Source organism: Siniperca chuatsi, linkage group LG2, assembly GCF_020085105.1.
Source record: "Siniperca chuatsi isolate FFG_IHB_CAS linkage group LG2, ASM2008510v1, whole genome shotgun sequence".
Taxonomy (NCBI): Eukaryota; Metazoa; Chordata; class Actinopteri; order Centrarchiformes; family Sinipercidae; genus Siniperca; species Siniperca chuatsi.
The window spans coordinates 32,950,776-32,972,615 of record NC_058043.1 but is presented as its reverse complement, the minus strand read 5'-3'; the positions used below and the strand labels follow the sequence as shown (position 1 = coordinate 32,972,615).

General features: G+C 39.6%; 1 protein-coding gene across 4 annotated transcripts in view; it reads left to right on the top strand.

The window, feature by feature from the left end:
- lhfpl4a (LHFPL tetraspan subfamily member 4a) overlaps positions 1-9,178 on the top strand; it is a 66,566-nt gene extending 57,388 nt beyond the window's left edge. For 2 of the 4 annotated variants that reach the window (XM_044215579.1, XM_044215568.1), the window contains 2 exons: positions 4,379-4,411; positions 7,777-9,178. In XM_044215579.1, coding sequence (XP_044071514.1) covers positions 4,379-4,411; positions 7,777-7,830 — 87 coding nt within the window. In that variant the 3' untranslated portion in view covers positions 7,831-9,178. Of the gene's footprint in view, positions 1-3,686; positions 3,752-4,378; positions 4,412-7,776 lie in introns of all 4 variants that reach the window. The other 2 variants (XR_006380033.1, XM_044215590.1) reach the window with 2 other exon arrangements.
- Positions 9,179-21,840: the final 12,662 nt, after the last annotated feature.

Here is a 21,840-nt window from a genome sequence, read left to right as displayed (position 1 = left end):
GGATTCATAATCAGGGTTGAACAACAGTGTTATGTGGGGTGTAGCATTGGGGACTTTAAATTGTTCTTTTAAATACTGGTTTTCCTCTACCCTCAGGGCTGCACCATGCTATTCCAATTATGATTGATGTTGCTGATATCTGGACCCCTGGGAGCAGTTCACTCAGCCATGTACTGTTTTTAGTCTCATCATTTGTATGTAAAAACTGTAATGTGCACTGATCTAGTCTAGCAATGGAGGTTTTGCTTCTGGTATTTGTGCTTTAACAAAAGGCAGCCATTGTTTCACGCTGTCTTGTATAGTCTGCCACATGTTTCCCAACCAGAACACTGTGGATGGTTGTGATGCAATAAGAGGCATCTGGAGAGCTTGTTGATTTAAATAAATGCCATCTTGAGTACACCATACTTGGCAATTTACATAGGGTGTCTCTACCCAATAATCTAATGGGAGTGTCTACTGAGATTAATATTAATATTAACTATTTTTGTCTGTTGTTTATCTATTGTGAGAGTTACTGGCTCTGTGGTGGGAGTCAGCTGCGTTTTTCCCGAAAAATCCAATTGTCTTGACAAATTGTCCAGTCCGTTGGAGATGAGAGGCATCTTGCAGGTTAACACAGGTGTATGTTGCACCTGAATCCACCATCATTGAAGTTGTTTTGCCTTCTATTTGAACCGGGAGCATCGCCTCTTTATCAGCCCCCTTGGAAATCATAGGCAGCTGACTCTCAGACACTCTGGGCATCCCTCATAACCCTGATCAGGGCCCCTGAATGTATTGGACGGCCCACTTTCTGAGGATTGTTGAACACTTGGTTCTCATTTGAGGGCCCCTTTGGCCCCAATATCGCTCATCTCTTTTCAAGTGTCCAGGTCTCCAACACACCCAGCAGAGGGGCTGTCCTGTGGTACCTGAGGGCAGGGCAGGTCTCCTTCCTCTTTCTCCTCTCATACCTTGACCCATCCCTCTCCAGTATCCCTGTCTCAAGAAAAGGTAGCTGTTGGTAGATTGCTGCGGGAGCAGGTGGTGGTGGAGCAGGTGCAGGTGCTGGTGCAGGTTGCTGGGGGGCAGGAGGTGGACTTATCACTGCACCTTGTATTTTCTTTTTTCCAGCCGATAGTTGCTGCTGGACCAGATTCCGTTCCTCATTCTTATCCTGTTCCAGTGCTCTTTGTTCTTGTTTGCGGTGTTTGTTAACTGAATGAGTGATACAACTGCAAAATTGTGCAAGGGGCATGGTGCCAAGCCCCACCACCTCCACCAGCCTGCTTTTGGCAGGTCCTGGAAGTCCCTTTACCATACTGTACCTGTGTTTCATGTGCCTCACCTAACACTTGCTGTCTCAGTTCCACCAGGCTTCTCTCTATCTCTCCCAAACTTATAATTTCAAAATAAGGAATTGAGGTTAATAAGGAATTGAGGAGAGCACAGGTCACTTTCTTTAACCTTTGGCCTCACTACCTATTCTTGTTGGGAAGGGGAGGCACCATGCTCTACCTCCTCCGCCCCATCCTCTACCATCCTACCTGCCTCTTTCCCACTACAAAGGTTTGGCACCTGTGGTGATATGGTGGAGGAGCTGCACAGTTTTTTCTGCCAAGTCTTCCTCGTTCACTTGTTTTTCCTAATAATGTTTATCTGCACGTTTTTATTGAAGCACAAAATTTCTTTCTTTCTTCTTGATACAGCTTTAACACTTGTAATTCTTCTCTCTTTTTCATTCGTTTTGTTGATTTTATAAGGATTTCCATTTCCTCACCCTTTGCAATGTCAAAAGTGTCTCCCTCTGGCCACTGTGTAATCATGTCTTTAGTTCGTTTCTGCCACCTCTTATTTATTTCCTTTATTTTTGTTTCAAGGAGCAGATATTTGGCACAGAGCACATCCTCTGCTGTTCTTGAAGTTGACATTGTCTCTTTTATTTGAGAGTCTTTTTATAATTAATGACAGTATATTATCACGTAGTGGAGTAGAAGCAGAAAACAGCTTATGAAGAAAATATTCAAGTAAACTACAAGCACCCTAAATCTGTACTTAGGTGCAGTAACTGTACTTTAGCTACTGTCTACTACTAGATGTATTTTATTAATTCGCTTCCCCTCTAATTCCTGATCAGGGGTGATGTGCTCCCATCTGGAGCTGTTTTTCCAAAAATATATTGAAAATCCCTTTATAGCTAGAGTTAAATTTTGTCTTGATTTTTATTTTCTACTGATGTAGGCTATTTGTCATTTACTGTAGTTGTACTAATTTTATTTGTAACTATCTCCACAATATCCCTGTGAATAGTATGAGAAGAGTTATTCCCATTAACACTAAAAACACTGCAACTCCTATTCTAGTCTCTTTTTTACATTTTCATTTCCTCTTCTCCTTTCTTCATTTACTATCTCGTTTTTAACCTCGTTTAAGTATCAATAGTCTCATATTTTCTGCCAGTACTGCTGTACAGACTCTATACTGTTCGCTTATAAATTTAATTATAAAACATGTAATAGTATAGGTATTTTATCTGCGCTAAACGAAAATTCATAATATTATCAGAATGCTGTACAATGTCAGTTGCTTATTTTCTCTCTCTGTACCGTTCTCTTCACTGAGACACACAAAAACAGCTTAGTCGCGCACACACACATGGCTCAGTGACCGTTGCTATGCAGAGAGTGAGAGCGCAAAAGGCGGGGGAAAGCACATTTACACACACACACAACTACACAGACATACACAGTGCTGTACACACACACCAACACAGATATGTAGATCTACTTAAAATACAATTATCAACAGCTGTCTTATTTTATCACAGTGTATTTCTACTAATACTAGCGCTATTTGTTTTTAACATATTCAGTAGTGCTTGACTAGAGATCTGCAGTGTTTCAATGGAGGCTTTCACACTCCTCCTCTACTGGTCGCTCCACTGTTCTAGAATTAATCCTTTACAGCTAGAGTTCTAAGCAAGGTAGGCTATAGCGTTACTCTTACACCTCTTTTATATATTTTACAATTTTTACTGCTTCTTAAATCTCAGGTCTTTGCTGCCCAGGGCCTTATTACCAGAACCCAACATCTCTCGAGCGGGAGATCACAGCCCTATAGGTGCTGTCCCAGCTGCTACACCACAGCTACCTGGCCAGATAATCTTTTTAGCCCAGCAAGCTTGTATTCTTCACTCTCTCACTCACTCGCTCACTCTTTTGTGCACATTTGGGAAGTACTCATGTCTCAGCCGCCTCTCATTATTGTGTTCTTTATTGGTGAGCAATAATAAGAGTGGACCCCACAGTGCAATGTCTCCACACAAAAGAAAAGCAAAAGGTTGCTTACCTCTTATTGTGGCCACTTTCTGTGCAAAGACAGTGCCCCGGAGCCTCGACTCCTCGCCGTGGTAGCTTGCCCAATCCAATCCTGTTCGTGACAGCAATTATGTGTTGGAGAGGAATTAGCAACAAGACATGAATTCTTCAGTAACAGACTTTTATTAAAAAGAAACAAAAGCTGAGTCTGTCTGCAGAGTAACTGAAAAAACCTGAAAGAAACCTCACTCTTTCTGTGTTCTGTAACTTCTGTAACTGTAACTTCCTTTTTTTACATAAAATGTTCGTGCAAACCTATTCCCACTTTCTGGGAATCCATTAAACAACATTCCCTATATATCCTATCAAACTGTGTTTTTCTCGTAGGAGGTCAACTGACCTGGAGGATGGAGGATGCATGATCTCATATGTCAGATATCCTTAAAACACTGGTGTGTATGTGATTTTTTTCATATCACACAGTTTCAGTAAGACAGAATAACCAGTTTCAACAGGTTTTGACAATTATGTAAATCATGTAATGGACTGTACTTGTATAGCGCCTTTCTAGTCTTCTGACTACTCAAGCGCTTCACACTACATATCATCTTCATCACATTCATGGCAGGTGCCAACTGCCATGTTCAAAGAAACTAATTAACTAATCATTCACACACACAAGGCACAGCCCTTGAGAGAAAGGACACTTCGACATGTGGACTGGGGAAAGCCGGGATCGAATCGCCGGCCTTCCAATTGGTGGACGACCCGCTCTACCACTAAGCCGCCCAGTCCAGGACCATATATGGGGATTTCAATGTTCTTTGACAAACTTCCAATTTCCATGTGTTACACAAGCCATTGTTCTCTTATATAACTTGTTATTTCCAAAAAGAGCACAGTAAAGGACAAAATAAGGACTAAATGAATTAATTAAATGAAAAGTAGAATCTAATACAGAGTATATTAAAGAATATGGTTATGAAAATATAATATATAACATAACTACACTTTCTTTAGACAGACATTAATGAAAAAGAAATAAACCATGATGATCTAAAACTGCTTCCTCCCTTCAGCTCCATCTTGGCTCCTCTCTACGAATGGATGGAGTAAGACCAACCAGTTTCTCCCATTAGTTTATATGACATGTTGATCCATCTCTGCAGCATGTCACCCTTGCATGCACTTGGATCAGTTACCTCTTTGTGAGAAACTGATGGCTGTCCTCTCCTCTGTCTTGTAAAGGGCAATGTGAACCCCTTTTACCTCTTCTTATGTTTGCATTGTGTTGAATTTGCTCCCTTGTAATAGAAAATGTGTTATTTGTGTTTTATGCCACTAGTGGTGTGAATGAAATATTGGTTAACTTAATTTTATTGAAGATTTTACCAATGTTTACATTAGACTACTTGAAATCTGATCTGTAACTAAAGGAATAGTTTGACATTTTGGGAAATACGTTTATTCGCTTTCTTGTTGAGAGTTAGATGAGAAGATTAATACCACTCTGATGCTTGTCTGTTGAGTATGAAGCTAGTGCCTGCAGGCAATTAGCTAAGCTTAGCATAAAGACTTGAAGCAGGGGGAAACAACTACTTGAAAAATATGCCTGGCAACACCTCAAAAGCTCACTTATTAACATGTTTACATGTACAGATTTAACAAATGGAAAAAACAATCTGAAAAAATGTAAAAACAAAAGTTGTGGCTCTATTCACCAACAGGACTGGAAGTCTCAAACATGAATGCATTCAACCATATCACATGGTCTTCATCAGCAAATGGATTTTGTTGCTGGAGATGGATCTTGATCGTATTTATCAGATCCATCTTCACGACAACTCCACTGGCTGATGAAGACCATGTGATACTGATGAAAGCTAGTAGGTGGACCTCAAGCTGGGATTGTTTTGTCATTAATGTGGACTTTGACAGAGAGAGAAAACCTGACCACATGTTCTAAATACTTACACTGTGACATCATCATCTTGCTTGGCCAGCTGAACAGTGTGGCTCCACAGATATCTGATGTCACTTCCATTCAACATCTCCATGTGGTGTATAATTGCAGTCATTGCCTTTTCTGGGACAATAAAGGTACCTTGTGGAGCTTTTGACCAGTGGTGGCTCTATGTTTTGATGAGTGGGTCACATTTTGTTTGTATCTTGGGCTCTAATAGCAGGCATACAAGGACAGACATTTACGTGCCTGAGCAATTAACTATCTATCTAGTATCTATATGTGAATTTTCTAAGGTGTGAAGTTGGGGCTACATTTAATGGGAATGTGTATTTTACAGTAAATATTTAATTGCGTTAGTGCCCAAATATTCAGAGGATCTTGGGAAAAAAAATTGACAATTGCTTGTGTTTCCGCTCCATCTATTTACAGTTGAGTACATGTCATCTGTTGTTGGATGTGTTTGCTGTGCAGACAGTGTGTCGGGGACTGACACATCTGCCTTATAGATAAAAATTGTATTGACCTGAGTTTTGAATGTTGACTCTTGGCATGTGAAACTTCCTCAAAGGGCTGCTACCACTGGGGTGGTACCAGAAGTTTCAGAGCCTGATATCTCAAACATGTTAGCACATAATAACTGACACTGACCCTTTACATGCTTCTTTAGAGCAGTTTGTAGGAAAGCGTATGTATTTTGGCATCCACCCAGGGCAATGGAGCCAGAGTGACGGGTCATCCAAAACAGATTAATTACACAATAATCCCCAAACTCTGCACCTAACTATCCCCACCCTCCACCCCCATCCCCAACTCCTCTCCCCATCCTCACTCATTCACTTTTGGCAAATCCGATTTTCATTAAATTGGCTTGCGTGGAGGATCAACCATCAGAAAGTGCTACAGCTATTAATATCTTGCTCCACAGGCCTCCATAATCAGCCCCCACCCCCCCAACCCCACCAAACAGGAGGCTCATCCAGAGGCAGCTCTAACTGGGGTTATAATGGAGGGTTAGAATAGCTAATCGGATTACTGCTTGCTTAATTGAGATGCTGAGTTAAATGGTTAAATTGTTATGTCCTTATTGACAGGCCAGTAAGTAGCTCACATCAGGAGTGTCTGTTAGTGTGCTGTTCTGTCTATCTATATGAGGGAAAAACATTAGTACAAGTATTTATTTGATTTATCTTTTCATCTCTTATTGAATCTTAATATATTTTGGATTTCATGTTCAAGCAAATCAACATGACATAAATGTATTCCATTTTGAGCCCCCTGTACATAGTAGGTTATACATTTTAAACAAATAGAAAAAAACGAAAGCTCTCAAGCATAATACTGCATTGAAAGGAGATGTTTAAAGGGAGTCTGGAAAATGTGAGAGAAAATGTATTAGGGTGTGACCTTTCAAGCCAATTGCATGAGTTTGTTTCTTTATGTTTGTTTTTGGTCCCTTTCATTTCCCACATCTCGCCAGCTCACACTGACTCATATGTCAGAGCCCTTCTGCCGCCTCTCTCACTTCCATCTGCAGCCAAATGGAGCAGAGCAGCAGACACGTGTGAAAGTGGGCAATTCTTGGCTAACATGTCAGCCACAACAAAGGTATAAGGCAGGGATAGCCCATGGTGGTTTCTGTGGCTCTGTGGATCTTTGTTTTGGTGTTTTTCTGCGTCCTAGAGGCCAAACATTGTTTAATGCAGCATTAAACAAATGTCACATGACTTTCAAGTAGTTTGTAGCATCTTAGGAACCATGAAAATCAGGTAAAGTAGAGCAATAACCACATTTTTGCATGTAACAACAGAGCAGTGAACATGGAGGAGGTTGATTGTATTGTTCTCTTATTGTTGTTATTTATGTCGATGTGACTGTGATGTTTGAATTGACTTTGGAAAGGAAATGCAAAGACACGTAATGGGAGTTTGAAAATGGAATCAAAACAATGTATGAATCGTGTTGTCCAGAATGTCATTTCAAATGGATCCATGATTTAGTAGTTGATTTAGCTGCATCCTCTTCCTGCTACTGTTTTGTGTCAGCTGTTCCTGGTGTTTAAAAATGCTGTTTGATTAAATCACAAGCCTTGTGTTTGATCAGTCAACAGTGTTCGGTTCTGCAACCTGCACCCAGATAGTTTGACTTTGGAACAAAGATTTCAGATAAATCTGATTCCAGTCCCCAGTAAATGTAAAAATACAAAGCCCTTTATTAATTTATATTTTAACTAATTTCCTTTAATTCACTGTATTATTTATGTATTCTTCAATCATACTTTTGACTTTTTCAAAGTCTAATTATCTGGTTTTGACCCTTTAAAGTCAGCATTATATATTAAATATGCACACAGAGCATGAACGAGTGCTGGCCCTTCCCTCCTGTATCACCCCCTCTTCTCTCTCTCCCCTGACCAGGCATATTTCCCCAAACATGTCAATTTATTTTTCTCAGCTAAGATGCTGCTGCACCCGTCCTGACGTAGTCTCTCTTCTCTCTCTGTTACTCCTCCAGATTGAAATCCGGGACACCAGGGATCCAAGATTTGGAGTCCGGCGGTTCCCCTGAGACCCAAACTTCCTCTCCTTCTCTTCCAGTCCCCTCCCCCTCCCTCCCTCCATCCATCCTCCTCTTGCTACTCCTCTTCTCTCCTAAGCTCTTCAGGTTAAACCCTTGATCTGGGCCTGGAGGCCAAAGCCCAGCAGTTTGTAAAATAGGACTGAAATAGAATCACCTAACAAAGGCAAACTCTGTCTGTTGGAAGAGAAAAAGATCCTGAGAGGAAGTATGACCATCAGCTTTATCAAACTCTGGGATACAATCATTCATAACATACAGTGTTACTGTCTCATAATGTTGTTATAACAAAGATTATGAAGTTATTGATAATGATAATAATGCTTGCAGTAGGAGTATTCTATGAAAATATACATATTTTTATTGAGTGGATTAAAGCTATTTCCAGCTTTAAAAGTTACATTATAAAGTGCATATGTAAAAGCACACAGGTGCTACTTCTGATATAATAAAAAAGAAATGGAAAAAAAAACAAGAACAAGGGAAAAAGATGATTTTGTACAGCCACAGTGTAATTTTGTCTTAAAAAGTCTTTTTCAGGCCAATTTTCAACTGCTCTTTGTATATGACAAGGTCTGATCCCAGGAACTACAAAAATAAAACATGTATGTAAATTAGATGTTTCTATGGAAACAGGGTAAAAAGAGACACTTTTAAGCATTTTTTTGTCCCCATACATGACACATCCTTGTAAGCTGTAAAACCTGTTTGTCAAATCATGAAGAAAAAAGTATGGATTCCACTTGTCTTTTAACCCTGTGTGTAATTTTGAGCCACCCCTCATCCTTCGGTCCACAGTACACTGAGAAAAGAAAAGGCTGAGAGGCAGAGAAATGTCTTTCCTGACTTTTCATTCTGTTTTGTCTTTGTTTTTTTCCGAAGCGTGTTTCCTCCCCCAACTCACTGGTCATGTTCAGTTCTGCTCTAGTCGACTGGGTTTGGTGTGTACGTCCGCCACCACGAAAGGCCCTGCATGCTGCATCTATCTCAGGCTTGCAAAGACGAAGCTTCCTGTATAAGCTCAGCAGGGCTCACACTCCGTTCAGTCCAACAGGTCTGCTGCACTATCCAGGCCCACCAGCTGAAGAGCACTCAGCCTCCATGTTGAGAGGACAGACCCAGCACAGACTTTCATCAAGACAACAGACATCACGCACTGTGCCGCTTCCCTGCTCTGATTCCACACAGGACCCTTTCTATGGAGAGAGATTAGTGCTTTAAAATACATATATTTGAATTTGACAATTCATTTTGAATGGAAGGCACAATTGAATGCAAAGGCTGGAAACAAAGCAAGAATGACCCAAATGTAAGTAAATTAATGTCATTTTACCTTCAACTACAGTTTGAAATGTAATTTTCTTAATTCAGATTGTACTCTGAAAAACACATCTGGAGGGACAAACAGACAATAGACAAGTACAGATCCAGTCCAACAACACTGGGATGTAGTTTCATGCAGGCACCAAGCAGGTGGGGACAAATGCTGCAAGTTTGGTGCAAGGCAACTTTTTGTTATGCAGTTGTTTGGTAGCTTCATGGCTAAAGGTGTATTCACATTACAGTGGAAAAACAAGGGTCTAGTATCTACTACTGTGAATACAGTAATTAACACTCCAGAATACCTGGTGGCGCTGCACTGAACAGCACCACCTACAATGCGAATGTTGCTAGTAGTAAATTGCTACTTTTCAGAGACTCAAACTGTGTTTTTGTAACAAACCTGATAACTGCATCTGATATTTCACCAACCGAATGTCTTTTTTGTCTGGTCTCAATATGAGGCTAATTTAGCATTGTACGGTTCTGGAGATTCAGAAACACAAGTAATTCGTTTTTTGTCCATCTTTAACTGCGATTGGCTGCACCCACAAAGGTCAGCACAGTTTGGCTCAAGTTCAGCAAATTTGAACTTTCATCGCATCCCCGCTCTGCTTGGTGCACCCTCTGGCATCACACCACATACACAATAATGGTGCACGCAAAAGCTGTTATTCCATAATAATGTGAATACACCATAAGAACCAACCTGCCTATATCTGTGCTCATACCCACGAAGACCAAACCTCATTCAAGACCGCTCAAAAATCACACTGTGTATGCATGTGAAAACAACAAAAATCAGCAACTGACAAAAAGAATGGAAACACATTATTGTAGAAGTTAGTATTGACTGAAGACAATCCCCCTGGTCCCTGATGTGTCTGACAAAGCTCAATTTGAGATGAGCAAACTAGCAATTACAGCAGAAGAACCTCTGGTTTCCACAAATTACATTTTGATATCTTGAGGCATATGTACAGATTGGCAATTTATCTCAGGATGATACACAACACACAGGTTCTTTATGATTTTTTGGTAACACGTTATATTAAGGTACACATGTTCACATTAACTAGTTGCTTAGTAGCATGCATATTAGTAGAATATTGGCTCTTTATTAGTCATTATAAAGCACTTAGTAATGCCTTATTCTACATGACCATATTCTACAACTACTAGGCCATTAAGTAAGCGTTTTCCCTTAATAACCTCCTAATTACTGCTTATTGATAGTAAGTAAGGAAGTTGTTGTACATGAATTACGATCTTAATATGCTTTGCTCAGTATGGGCCTTATAAAGGTGGCGGTACCACAAGAATAGTCATTCTCCCTTAATAACACTTAATAAATATGGTCTATTCTTATGCAACAAAACACAAAACTACAAGTGTTAATAGTGTCCAAATAATTCTAAATTAAATCTTTCTAACTCAGAATATGTTCCCCATTCTAAAGTGAGGTCTTGCTCATAACTAATTCACTAGTAGTTTGACATTTATTAACCCACACAGGTTCCCTGTTCCTCTTCACACTTAGTAAATCCATTATTCTCTACTTGCACAACGTAGTGTGATGTATATACGTTTACTTCCTGTCAGTTCTACAGTAACGTTACCTTAGGGATCACCTTACGGTGCTTTTTCATCCTTAAGTAAATTACTTCACTTTTTACAGTTAGCTTTGTACATATTGTTAATATGATTTACCGTATGTTTTTGTATATGGTCTTTTTTATCATTTTTATACACACCTCAGTGTCTTAGATAACCATTAGCGACATTAGCTAGTCACTCAGTGTAGCACCAACTTTAGCCTGACCTTCACAGCTTAGCTAACTTTAGGTTGCTTAGGCTCTGTGCTAGGAAGAGCTGCCAAAAATGAAAGTGACTGACGTACGCCGTCTCGCAGAAGCAAGCAGCTCTTCCAAGCTCCTAACTAACTTAAGGATGAAAAAGCACCGTAAGGTGATCCCTAAGGTAACGTTACTGTAGAGTTGACAGGAAGTAAACGTATATACATCACACTACGTTGTGCAAGTAGAGAATAATGGATTTACTAAGTGTGAAGAGGAACAGGGAACCTGTGTGGGTTAATAAATGTCAAACTACTAGTGAATTAGTTATGAGCAAGACCTCACTATAGAATGGGGAACATATTCTGAGTTAGAAAGATTTAATTTAGAATTATTTGGACACTATTAACACTTGTAGTTTTGTGTTTTGTTGCATAAGAATAGACCATATTTATTAAGTGTTATTAAGGGAGAATGACTATTCTTGTGGTACCGCCACCTTTATAAGGCCCATACTGAGCAAAGCATATTAAGATCGTAATTCATGTACAACAACTTCCTTACTTACTATCAATAAATTATCAGTAAGTTATTAGGGGAAAACGCTTACTAGTAGTTTTATAATATGGTCATGCAGAATAAGGCATTAATACGAGCTTTATAATGACTAATAAAGAGCCAACATGCTAGTAATATGCATGCTACTAAGCAACTAGTCAATGTGAATATGTGTACCTTAATATAAAGTGTTACCAGTTTTTTTATTTATCATTATTTCCATCTATTTCCATCTAAGTATTTCTTTACTAAGTCTTTAGTCCAGGATTTCTCAGCCTTGTCTGATCCATGACACTGCTTTTAGGTCCCAACATTCTCATGACCCCAGCTGCTCAGCTGTCATGTGATTTTTGAGTATGACATACTTCTGTTTTCTATTTTCAAAAGCATGGAGGGACATGGAGATAATCATATATTTCAAACTTGTGTTTTCAGAAATATATCAAATACTCACCAATTCAGTTTGATGGTGTTCTCAGACAGACTACACTGCAAAGCAAGTTCTTTTCTTGCTATCTGGACACATTTACTGGCTCACATTAGCAGCAATAGTCATCATAACTATTCACATTACTGCGCAATGCAAATCTCTTACTTAGTTTAAAATGTTCCCTTCTTGTCATTCATCCATTTTTACGAACCTGAAAGACATGGCATTGTAGAAATGACAAATCAATTTTTTCTTATTGAAATACTGAAACGAGTGCAGTGGGCAGGATTCCACATGGTCCGGTATCTGTTTGAATGACCTTCAAAATATGTATCAAAAGGTTTCTATTTTCTGGCCAAGAGGAGAGGGCTGAGAGTATGTCAAAGATTTAGAAGATTTTCTCAGGACTACAGTCCATCTATTCCAATATAGATGTCTCTCAAATGACCAGTCTGCAGTCTGGTCTCTGACATTTTGTCAAATGAGCACAATCTTTTAAAGATATACTGAGTGATTTCGAGAACTATTGGACAAAAAGACAAACTCACAGTAATCCAGTGCCTGATACCGATCCAGCGTTGGCTAATGTATTAGCAAACAGTTTCCTACTCGCACATGCAGCATGCAACATCTCACTGCTGGTCACCTGAAAAATCCAGTTCAGTATTCATTCTCCTTTTAGCTCTGTTTTGGTCTTCACCAACTCCAGAGTCAAATATTTAGCTCTTTAATTGCCAGACTTTTTTCACTAGTTATTAATAACTTTGTTTGTCTGTTGTTTGGTGCTGGGCAAGTAACGTACACTCGGGTTACGTGACTAAAAGCAACTAGAAGCTGTGTAGAGATGTAGAGTTGTGTGAGGTTTGGTCATTGAAATTTAAGTCCAACACCAGACGTAGATGTATGCAAATGACAGTTTCCACAGTGCAAGTCCATTAAAATTAAAACACATTGCACAACTCTTCTCCAGTACACCAGGCTTTATTTCCAAACATTTTCGACCATCTTACCTTCATCAGGGTGTACTGGAGAAGAGTTGTGCAACGTGTTTTATTTGTATTGGACTTGCATTGAAGCTCACACTGATCTGTGTGTGCGCTCTCAAAGTATGAAATAGTTTCCACAATGCCAACACATTTCATCTCATCATACCTAGTGTGAGTTCTTATGTCCCTGCAGGTAAATCAGTCCTCAACGGAGTTCAGTCAAAATGGGCTCCTATTTAAGTTGTGACAGTCTGAACACAAAAGTTGTTGCAGTCCTGCATCATATTAAGAATTACAGGTGGCAAGCTTTATAACACTCAAGCAACAGTTTTCACATGTGGAAAGTAACTAAGTACAGTTACTCAGGTACTGTACTTAAGTACAATTTTGAGGCACTTGTACTTTACTTGAGTTCCATGTTATGCTACTTCATACTTCTACTTCACTACAATTTGAAAAGGAAATATTGTATTACAACGCATTGGTAAAGATCAACGCAGTGGTTCCAAACCTTTTTGGCTTGTGACCTCTTACAAAAAAGCAGTGTGTTGTTGGGCCTCCTTGTTATGTTCCAGATGTCTATGAGTAATTAGCAGTTACACCAAAGAGACATTTCCCCTCTAAACGTTGTTGATGGTTTCATTTAAATAACTGTCTGAGGCCCAAAGAGGTCAAATTATAAAATATTTCACAAAAAGAATAAAGATTAGAGATAAAGATGAGAGAAAAATAACTTTTTTCTTCGTTCCTCTCCCAGTAATCACCTCACAACCCGCCATTTAGCTTGTGACCTTCTGGAGGGGGCTTGACCCCTGTCTTGGGAACCACTAGACTACAAAGTAGATAAACTAGCTCCACCTCGAGCAGCTACAACAATAAAATGCTGCTTTTACATTGATGCGTCAGTACTCTAATAATGTCATGTATATATCAGTCACAGGGGACATTTTATTGCAGAAGTACTTTTACTGATAATATTTCTGTACTTTTACTTAAGTAGGATTTTGAATGCATGACTTTTACATGTAACAGTATTTTTACATCGTTGTATTGGTACTTTTACTCAAGTAAATTATCTCCACCACTGTCAATATTGTGTAGTCCAAAATATCTGCATTTATGTACTTAAGTACATTGTCATATTTTCATTCATTTGAGGCGCTTTTTTAATTACATCATCTCGTTGTTCTCTTCTTCTACAATGTTTTAACGGCACCTGACTGGAGAATTAACACCACCAGCTGTTTATCTTGATGTTGCCAACTCCTTCACATAACAGTAGTGTATGGAAACGCACATTAATTTGCATTTTGTTTTGCCAATTTTCTGGAAATTCCCATACATTTTTTGCTACATTTGGGTTGAAACTTGTTTGGTGTTTTCACTAGATTGGACTGATTAGACCTCTGTGTGTGGGGTTGTCCACACTGCTTGATTGACATCTCCCTCACTTTCCTGTTGCACCTGTCAGGACGGGGAAATGTACATCTGTACCATTCTTAATGGTAAATTCATGTCATTCCTATCGTAGCCCCACCCACTTCAGCCTGAGCAGAGGTTTAATCAGAAGAACTGAAAACAACTGTGTGGGTGTGGAGCGCCTGTAACATACTGTACATATGCATTGGCATATATGCTAGGCAGGGCTTTTTACTGGAGACACAGGTCTGCTCTGACCCCGGTGTCAATCCTCAAATCACATAATGTTTGGGACAAATCCTTTAAGCAGTTTCAGTAATCTGAACCTAACCCTGATATTGAGATGATTTTCTAAAGGATACACTCTTATTGTTTGGTTATAGCACCAGATTTAACAAACCATTGAAAATGACATATAATAATATAATCTATTAAGCTTTCAATCACATCTCATGGTCTTTTTCCCAAAGGACACGAATGAACTTCCATGCTCAAAACTTGAAAACGACGCTTCCAAGTTGCACTACTGTTAAATAATACAATCTTTCTGTCAGAGTCTGTGCTCATTTCACACAATAATGTGAGACCAATTTTACAACTACAGTCACCACTAGTCTATTTTAGTTGATTATAAGGATTTAGTTCTGCTTTCAAGAATTTTACAAAAGTATTACTGTTGTATTAATAACTGCACAGTGCAGAATTACATTTGGAATTTGTTATGAAATGTTTTTTGTATTACTTACACTGTGTAGTTTGGTTGGTGGGATCATTAGTCCAAACCATGACATTTAAGCTTCATCAGTAGTAGTTAGTTCTTCTGAATGAATCATATGCCAGGGCCGAGCTCACTGAGGACACCTCAACGCAACAAACTGTCTCCTCTCTCAGTGTCTTTTTTATTGTACATCTGCCCACAAATATTTGACTTTCTTCCTCTACACTGTTATTTAGTTGTGCCAAATCAAGATATGGAAACTGTATTTGACCCCTCACTTTCTATTTCAGTGCTTTTCAATGTGTTTCTTTTTTTACATGGTTTTATTTCTATTGCTCTGCTGTTGTTGTAATGTTATTTTCTATGATTATGGGATGCTGTGATGTTTCTCAATATTGAAAAAGGAATGTTTGTGCAGGATTGTCACAGGAGAGTTCAGCATGGCAGCCAGTGTCATACACCATTTTATCACCGTTGGTGTTGTTGTTTTATCAAGAAAATGAATAAACTGACTGACAATTAATATTGTTCTTTTTTACTCTACCTTTTCAGTTTAAATTTTTATTAACACCGTCATGTATTCCATCATATACAAACTCATTCATTCAAATCTCACTGAGCGTTACCTGTTAGAAAAATATCATGACAAAAACCTGCCTGGGTCAATAGAGGAGCAAGTAATCCTTCAACCTTCAGTCTTTGAAATCACCAATACTGCGGCAACTATATGAATAGTTCATATTAACTTGATGTTGGTATTAAACATTTTTTATCCAGTATATTTATTATTTATCATACAAATGATGATTTTCATTGAATATATATTTGTTGATTGCAGAATTCATCACAAAATACACAGGTTGTCTATGGGAAGCCTATCAACTTGAAGATTTACTATTTGTAGTATTAGCATAATATTTATTATTAGTAGTAGTAGTACATTTTTGGCATAGAAACTGACAAATTTAAAGAGGCCAGTAATATCAGTATCATTTAAAACCCTAAAGCTGATCCGTCTGTGTATATTCAACCTCCAGCAAAGATGACAGAGCAACTAGCATTGAGTTTCTGAAGTTTCATCTTGTTATTGGAATGCAGGGAAAATGTCACTGACCAATTAGTGAACATACGGAAGAAATGAAGACATCATGTGGGCAGATGTGACCCAACAAACCTGATCAACATTCCTCAATAGCACAGTATACAGAATACTTTCAACCACCATAAATGCAAAATGTTTAGCATCACGCTGATTATACACACTTTGGCATACATGTGGAAATAATAGCCATGCATTATTTTTGTTTTAATTGCAAATTTCAGCTTTAATAGGCTTTCATGCTTTTTCCACTTTGTTCTTTAAATACAAAATGTTCTTAATATGCAACCTTGTTGGACCCTAGAGAAACTCTAGAGAAATGTCCAACATCTGGTCAATTTTAGGAACAGAGCTCCACCACACTCATTATTCAAAACAGAAATGTCTCCTTTTCTGCTGCCATTTGTGCACACACCAGAGTCACTCCTCATCGCCCCTCCATTCATCCTTGTTACATCCTTATATAAGCAGCAGCAGCAGCAGCAGCTGACCTGCAGCTCATCTTCCTGCTCTTCCCACAGTCTTTACAGGAGACATTACTGCTGGAACATGGAGCCCCAGGGCACATAACACACCCAGCCACTGTGTGTGTGTGTACAAATGAAGGCATATGTATGCATGTGAATGTGTTGTTTGCCTAACTACATTTGTAAGTATGTGTGTCTCTATATGTGTAATATGTGTGTATGTGTTTATGAGACAACAGTGTTCCACTGGTCCCATCTGTTTGCAGGCAGTGAGGCGTTAAGGAGCAACTGTTACTGATCAGTACTATCAGTGTTGACCAAATCCAGCCCAGGACACACAAACACACAGACAGTTGTGGCTCTCACTGATTCCTGTTTTAGGTCATGTAAAGCTGTAAAAAAAAAAAAAATAGTCCATTTTGCTGTTACCCTATTCTAAAAATCCTAAAAATTATATTTTGTCTTGATTTGTTGTAAGACTCAGGTCGTATAATATTCTGGTCCTTTTCATAAAAATCTCTGTCCACACTGAAACACAAAAACAATAGGAATAATCCTTTTTTAGTTGGCAAATAACACAACTGTTAATGTTAAACAGCCAACATCTGCTCAGCAGTGGGACAAACAGTCTGGTTACTCTGCTGGGTCTCAGCTGGTTAAATTGCTGACCCCTCCTACTGTCTGTGACCACCTATACTGTGTTTTATTACAGCCAAACTCATGATTTACATCTTCTCATTCACATATTTTTCTGTCTCTGTTGTCAGACAACTGAACCAGTAAAAAACAGTGACTTGATTTTGATCGTATAAATGCTTCTGTTAACCAGGTGAGCAGGTTCATTTCTCTGCTGCTGCACTGAGATGTCACCAGACAAGACTATCTATGCAAGTGAAACTGACGGAGGAGACGGGTCACAAAGCAGCAAATCCTACAGTAATCTGCCACATACTGTACAGACTATAGCTGCCGTACTACTATCACACATAAACAGTATCCATTCCATCAGTGGATGCCAAAACAAGCTCAGAAAGACGAGAGGCCATTTTAGAAAACACATTAACATGCAACCCAAACCTCATGGAAAGATCTCTGCAAATCTCTCCACCCCTCTGAGTCCATTAGCCCACGCTAGCCAGTGCTATTTATAGCCATGACAGAGCAGCTAAAAGATAGCCGGGGGGTGGCAAGCCGCACGGTACGTCAGAAGAGATTGCCGCTTTCTTTGTTGTGGAGCAGCGTGTCCAGACTGCTGGCTGGATTGGGGATAATAACAGAGATCCTTAGTGATGTGCCTTGCAGTCCTCTCTGCCTCCCACTCTCTCATTTTGTCATCTCTCTGTCTGCCTGTCTTCACAACTCAAAGAAGAGCTGTGACCTCAGAGAGCTGATGTGGCCCTTCAGGTGAGAGTCCAGGGGCCCAGGTAGGATAACACACACCAATTATCAAGGAGGTCTGGATTTGCCACATACGGATTTCTTCATTTTATCAATTAGTGTTAATTTTTTCTTTCAATACAAAATGTATATTTTGTAAATCCCATTTATATCAATGAGAGTAGTCTAAATAATAGAAATACCTCTCTGTGTAACGCAATACGGACATGACAGGACCATTATGGAAAGAGCCACATGTTGAGTCGCATGCACCAGAAGGAGCAGTGGCACCACTGGAAAACAACAGTAACTTTAAAAAGTTGTGATATAAAGGGAGAAAACTGGTTTCTGCTCTCTCAAGGGCTCCATCAGTGATGGATTTGAAAAGTATTTTGCCACTGAAGCCTTAATAAATGACCATTGTGAGTGCGAGGGACACTCACCACTGACAACCCGCTAATAAACTTTCTCATGAACTTCACCATCTACCGTTATTAGACAGGCCTATCAAATTCTGCTGCCTATTTTCTCATGTCCAACAGAGCAAATGCATTGAATGACAGGATGTTAATTTGGGACTCATATTTAATTCTCATTTGCTCACATGCTGTATGTAAAACGTTTTGCTAGATTTTTATTTATTCATCCATGCAGTTGGCATGAATACCTGATGAATGAAAAATAGCACTGAGAGAGAGTCGTGGTCTGTTCATTACTGTGGTTGAATGAGTTTCTTTTATCTCAAGGGGAAAAATCCTTTTTATAGACTTTTTCGAGTCCTGAAATAGAAGATTGGCCTTGTTACTATTATTGTCATTATTATTCCTATGAATATCATTCCTTTTATTATTGCTTTATTAATATAAATTTTACCACTACCATTACATTATTATTATTTTACAATTCTAGGTGGAATTTGCATTGTGCCCCCCCGTTCAACCCCAACTCTGCCTCTTAAAGGAAGTTTTTCCTTGCCACTGTCGCCAAGTGTATGCTCATGGTGGGATTTGTTGGGTCTCTGTAAATAATATTATAAAGAGTACAGTCTAGACCTGCTCTATAGGAAAAGTACAATGAGATAACTTCTGTTATGAATTGGCGCTATATAAATTAAATTGAATTGAATTTAAATTAAATGTTACAGGTCCAGCCTAGAACGATTGCCATTGTGACTTTTATGTAAAAGTGTCAGAGGGGTTTATTCTGATAAAGTGCTTTGAGATGCTGGTTCTCCAGCACAACATCCCAGCCAACTTGGATCCTCACCAGTTTGCATTTAGAACCAACAGACCCACAGAGGATGCCATCTCCACTGCCCTCAAATCAGTTTTCACACACCTTGAATATAACAACACCTATATCAGAATGCTATTTGTTGATTTCAGCACAGCATTCAACACAATCTCCCCCATGAAACTGATTGGCAAACTTAGCACTCTGGGCTTGAGTACCACACTCTGCAACTGGATATTGGACTTCCTTACAAACAGACCCCAGACAGTTCGGACTGGTAGTCACACTTCCTCCACTCCTGTGCTCAACACCAGAGCACCCCAGGGCTGTGTGCTCAGCCCCCTCCCGTTCACGCTGTATAACCATGACTGCAATCCATGACATGGAGAAAACTCTGCTGTGAAGTTTGCAGACGACACCACAAGAATTTATATGAGGAGGAAAGCTCCAATGTTGCAGAGTAATGCACAGAGAACAACCTACTGCTCAACGTCAGCAAAACCAAGGAGCTGATCGCTGATTTTAGGAAAAAGGAGGCAAAGACACACAGCCCTGTCTACATCAATGGAGCTGAGGTGGAGCAGGTGAACAGTTTTAGGTTCCTGGGAAACAGCATCACAGAGAACCTGACATGGACATCACATATCTCCACCCTGGTAAAGAAAGCTCAGAAACGACTGTATTTCTTAAGGAAACTTAATAAGGTAAAATTCCTGTGCCAAGTTCTTGTTAACTTTTACAAAGGAGCAATAGAAAGCATCCTGACTGGAAACATCCCAAACTGGCATACCAACTTACCAAGCGCCAGTGATATCAGTGAGGTGTCTGCACAGAGCCCAAAGGATACTAAAGGACAGCACCCACCCCAGCCACAGCCTGTTCACCCTGCTGCCATCTGGCAAGAGATACAGAAGAATCTGGGGGGGACTACAGCTTGCATTTTGTTGTACAACCCTGTGTTGTATAATGATAAATAAACAAACCTTGAACTTTGAACTTTGAAGTCAAACATCTAAGTAAAGTATCATATCACTTATTGTTTGTTCCAAACCTGCATTTTGTATTTGGGCAAGATTTCTTTTACATCATTGTGTCTCTCTAATGCAAAATATTACAACAAGGTTTTACAAGCCTTTTAATGTCAACATTCTCACTTCGAATCCTCTGTCATCTTGGAAAATCAGGAAACCTAAAACTAAAACTCAACCCTGGCTGAACAATGACACTGTGCTCTTAGGCAATTATGTAGGAAAGCACATAAAAAAGGGAAAAAAGACAGACTTCAAGTCTCATTTGGCATGATGCGAAGTTGTCTTGTTAAGTATCAGCAATCTGTCAAAGCAGCAAGGGTAAAATACAGAAATTCCCACTCTCCCAAAGTACTATTTGACACAATCAACACAGTCCTTAACCCTGCTGCTACTGCCTACTCAGTTCCAACCACAGTCACGTGTGATGAATTTCTAAACTTATTCACAAGTAATATTGATAACATCCGATCTGCAATTTCACCTACTCCCTACAACCCCTCCATCCTCCCTCCTTGCTTGACTGTCCTACGTAAGTTTGAGCCTCTCTCTCTGAGCCTGTCTCTTGCTCATATTAAAGACAGTCTTAGACACTAAGCTGACTATTTACTACTTAAAGTCTCCAAGGATCTACTGATGTCTGTTGACTCTGGTAAATGTGCCATGCTTCTCCTGGACCTTAGTTCCGCCTTTGAAACTGTTGACCATTCTATTCTGCTCGACCATCTTGAGCTTCAGGTCAGTATCAGGGATAGCGCCCTCCAGTGGTTCACCATCTACTAAACACACAGATGTTTTTCTGTCAACAGTGGTAACCTCTTCTCCTCGTCTGCTCCCATTACCTGTGGAGTACCTCAAGGGTTCATTTTGGGGCCCATATTATTTGCCTTTAGGCTCAATCTTCCATAAATACAATATATCCTACCACTGATACGCAGATGACACTCAGCTATACCTCCCATTAGAACCTGGTGAAAATAACAACACAGTTAGGTCCCTCCTTGACTGCCTCCAGGATGTGAAATACTGGATGGCAAAAAATTGTCTTCAGTTAAACAATAATAAGACCAAAGTGGTCTTATTTGGCCCCTCCAACAACAATCGGGGTTTAGCTAATCACCTAGGCACCCTGGCGCCTAACCTTCATGCCTATGCCAGAAATCTTGGTGTCATCTTTGACAAGCAAATTAATACAATTGAGAAAGGTTGCTTTTTACACCAAAGAAATATTGCAAAACTCAAACCGTTCCACTCTCTCAATGACCTTCTCAGCTGGATTATTGTAATGCTCTTTATTTGGGAAATAGCCAGTCATCCTTGTCCCGCTTGCAGTTGATGTAGAATGCAGTTGCCAGACTAGTATGTACCAGGAAGAGAGACAGCATCACACCTGTTCTGGCATCCCTGCATTAGCTACCGGTCAAGTACAGGACTGAGTTTATGGTTCTTTTATTTGTTTTTAAAGCTTTACATGGCGTGACGCCCCAGTACATCTCTGAGCTCCTCTTCCCCTTTCCAACCCCAGATCTCTCAGATCCTCAGACCAGCTGCTCTTGGCTGTAAAACTGGG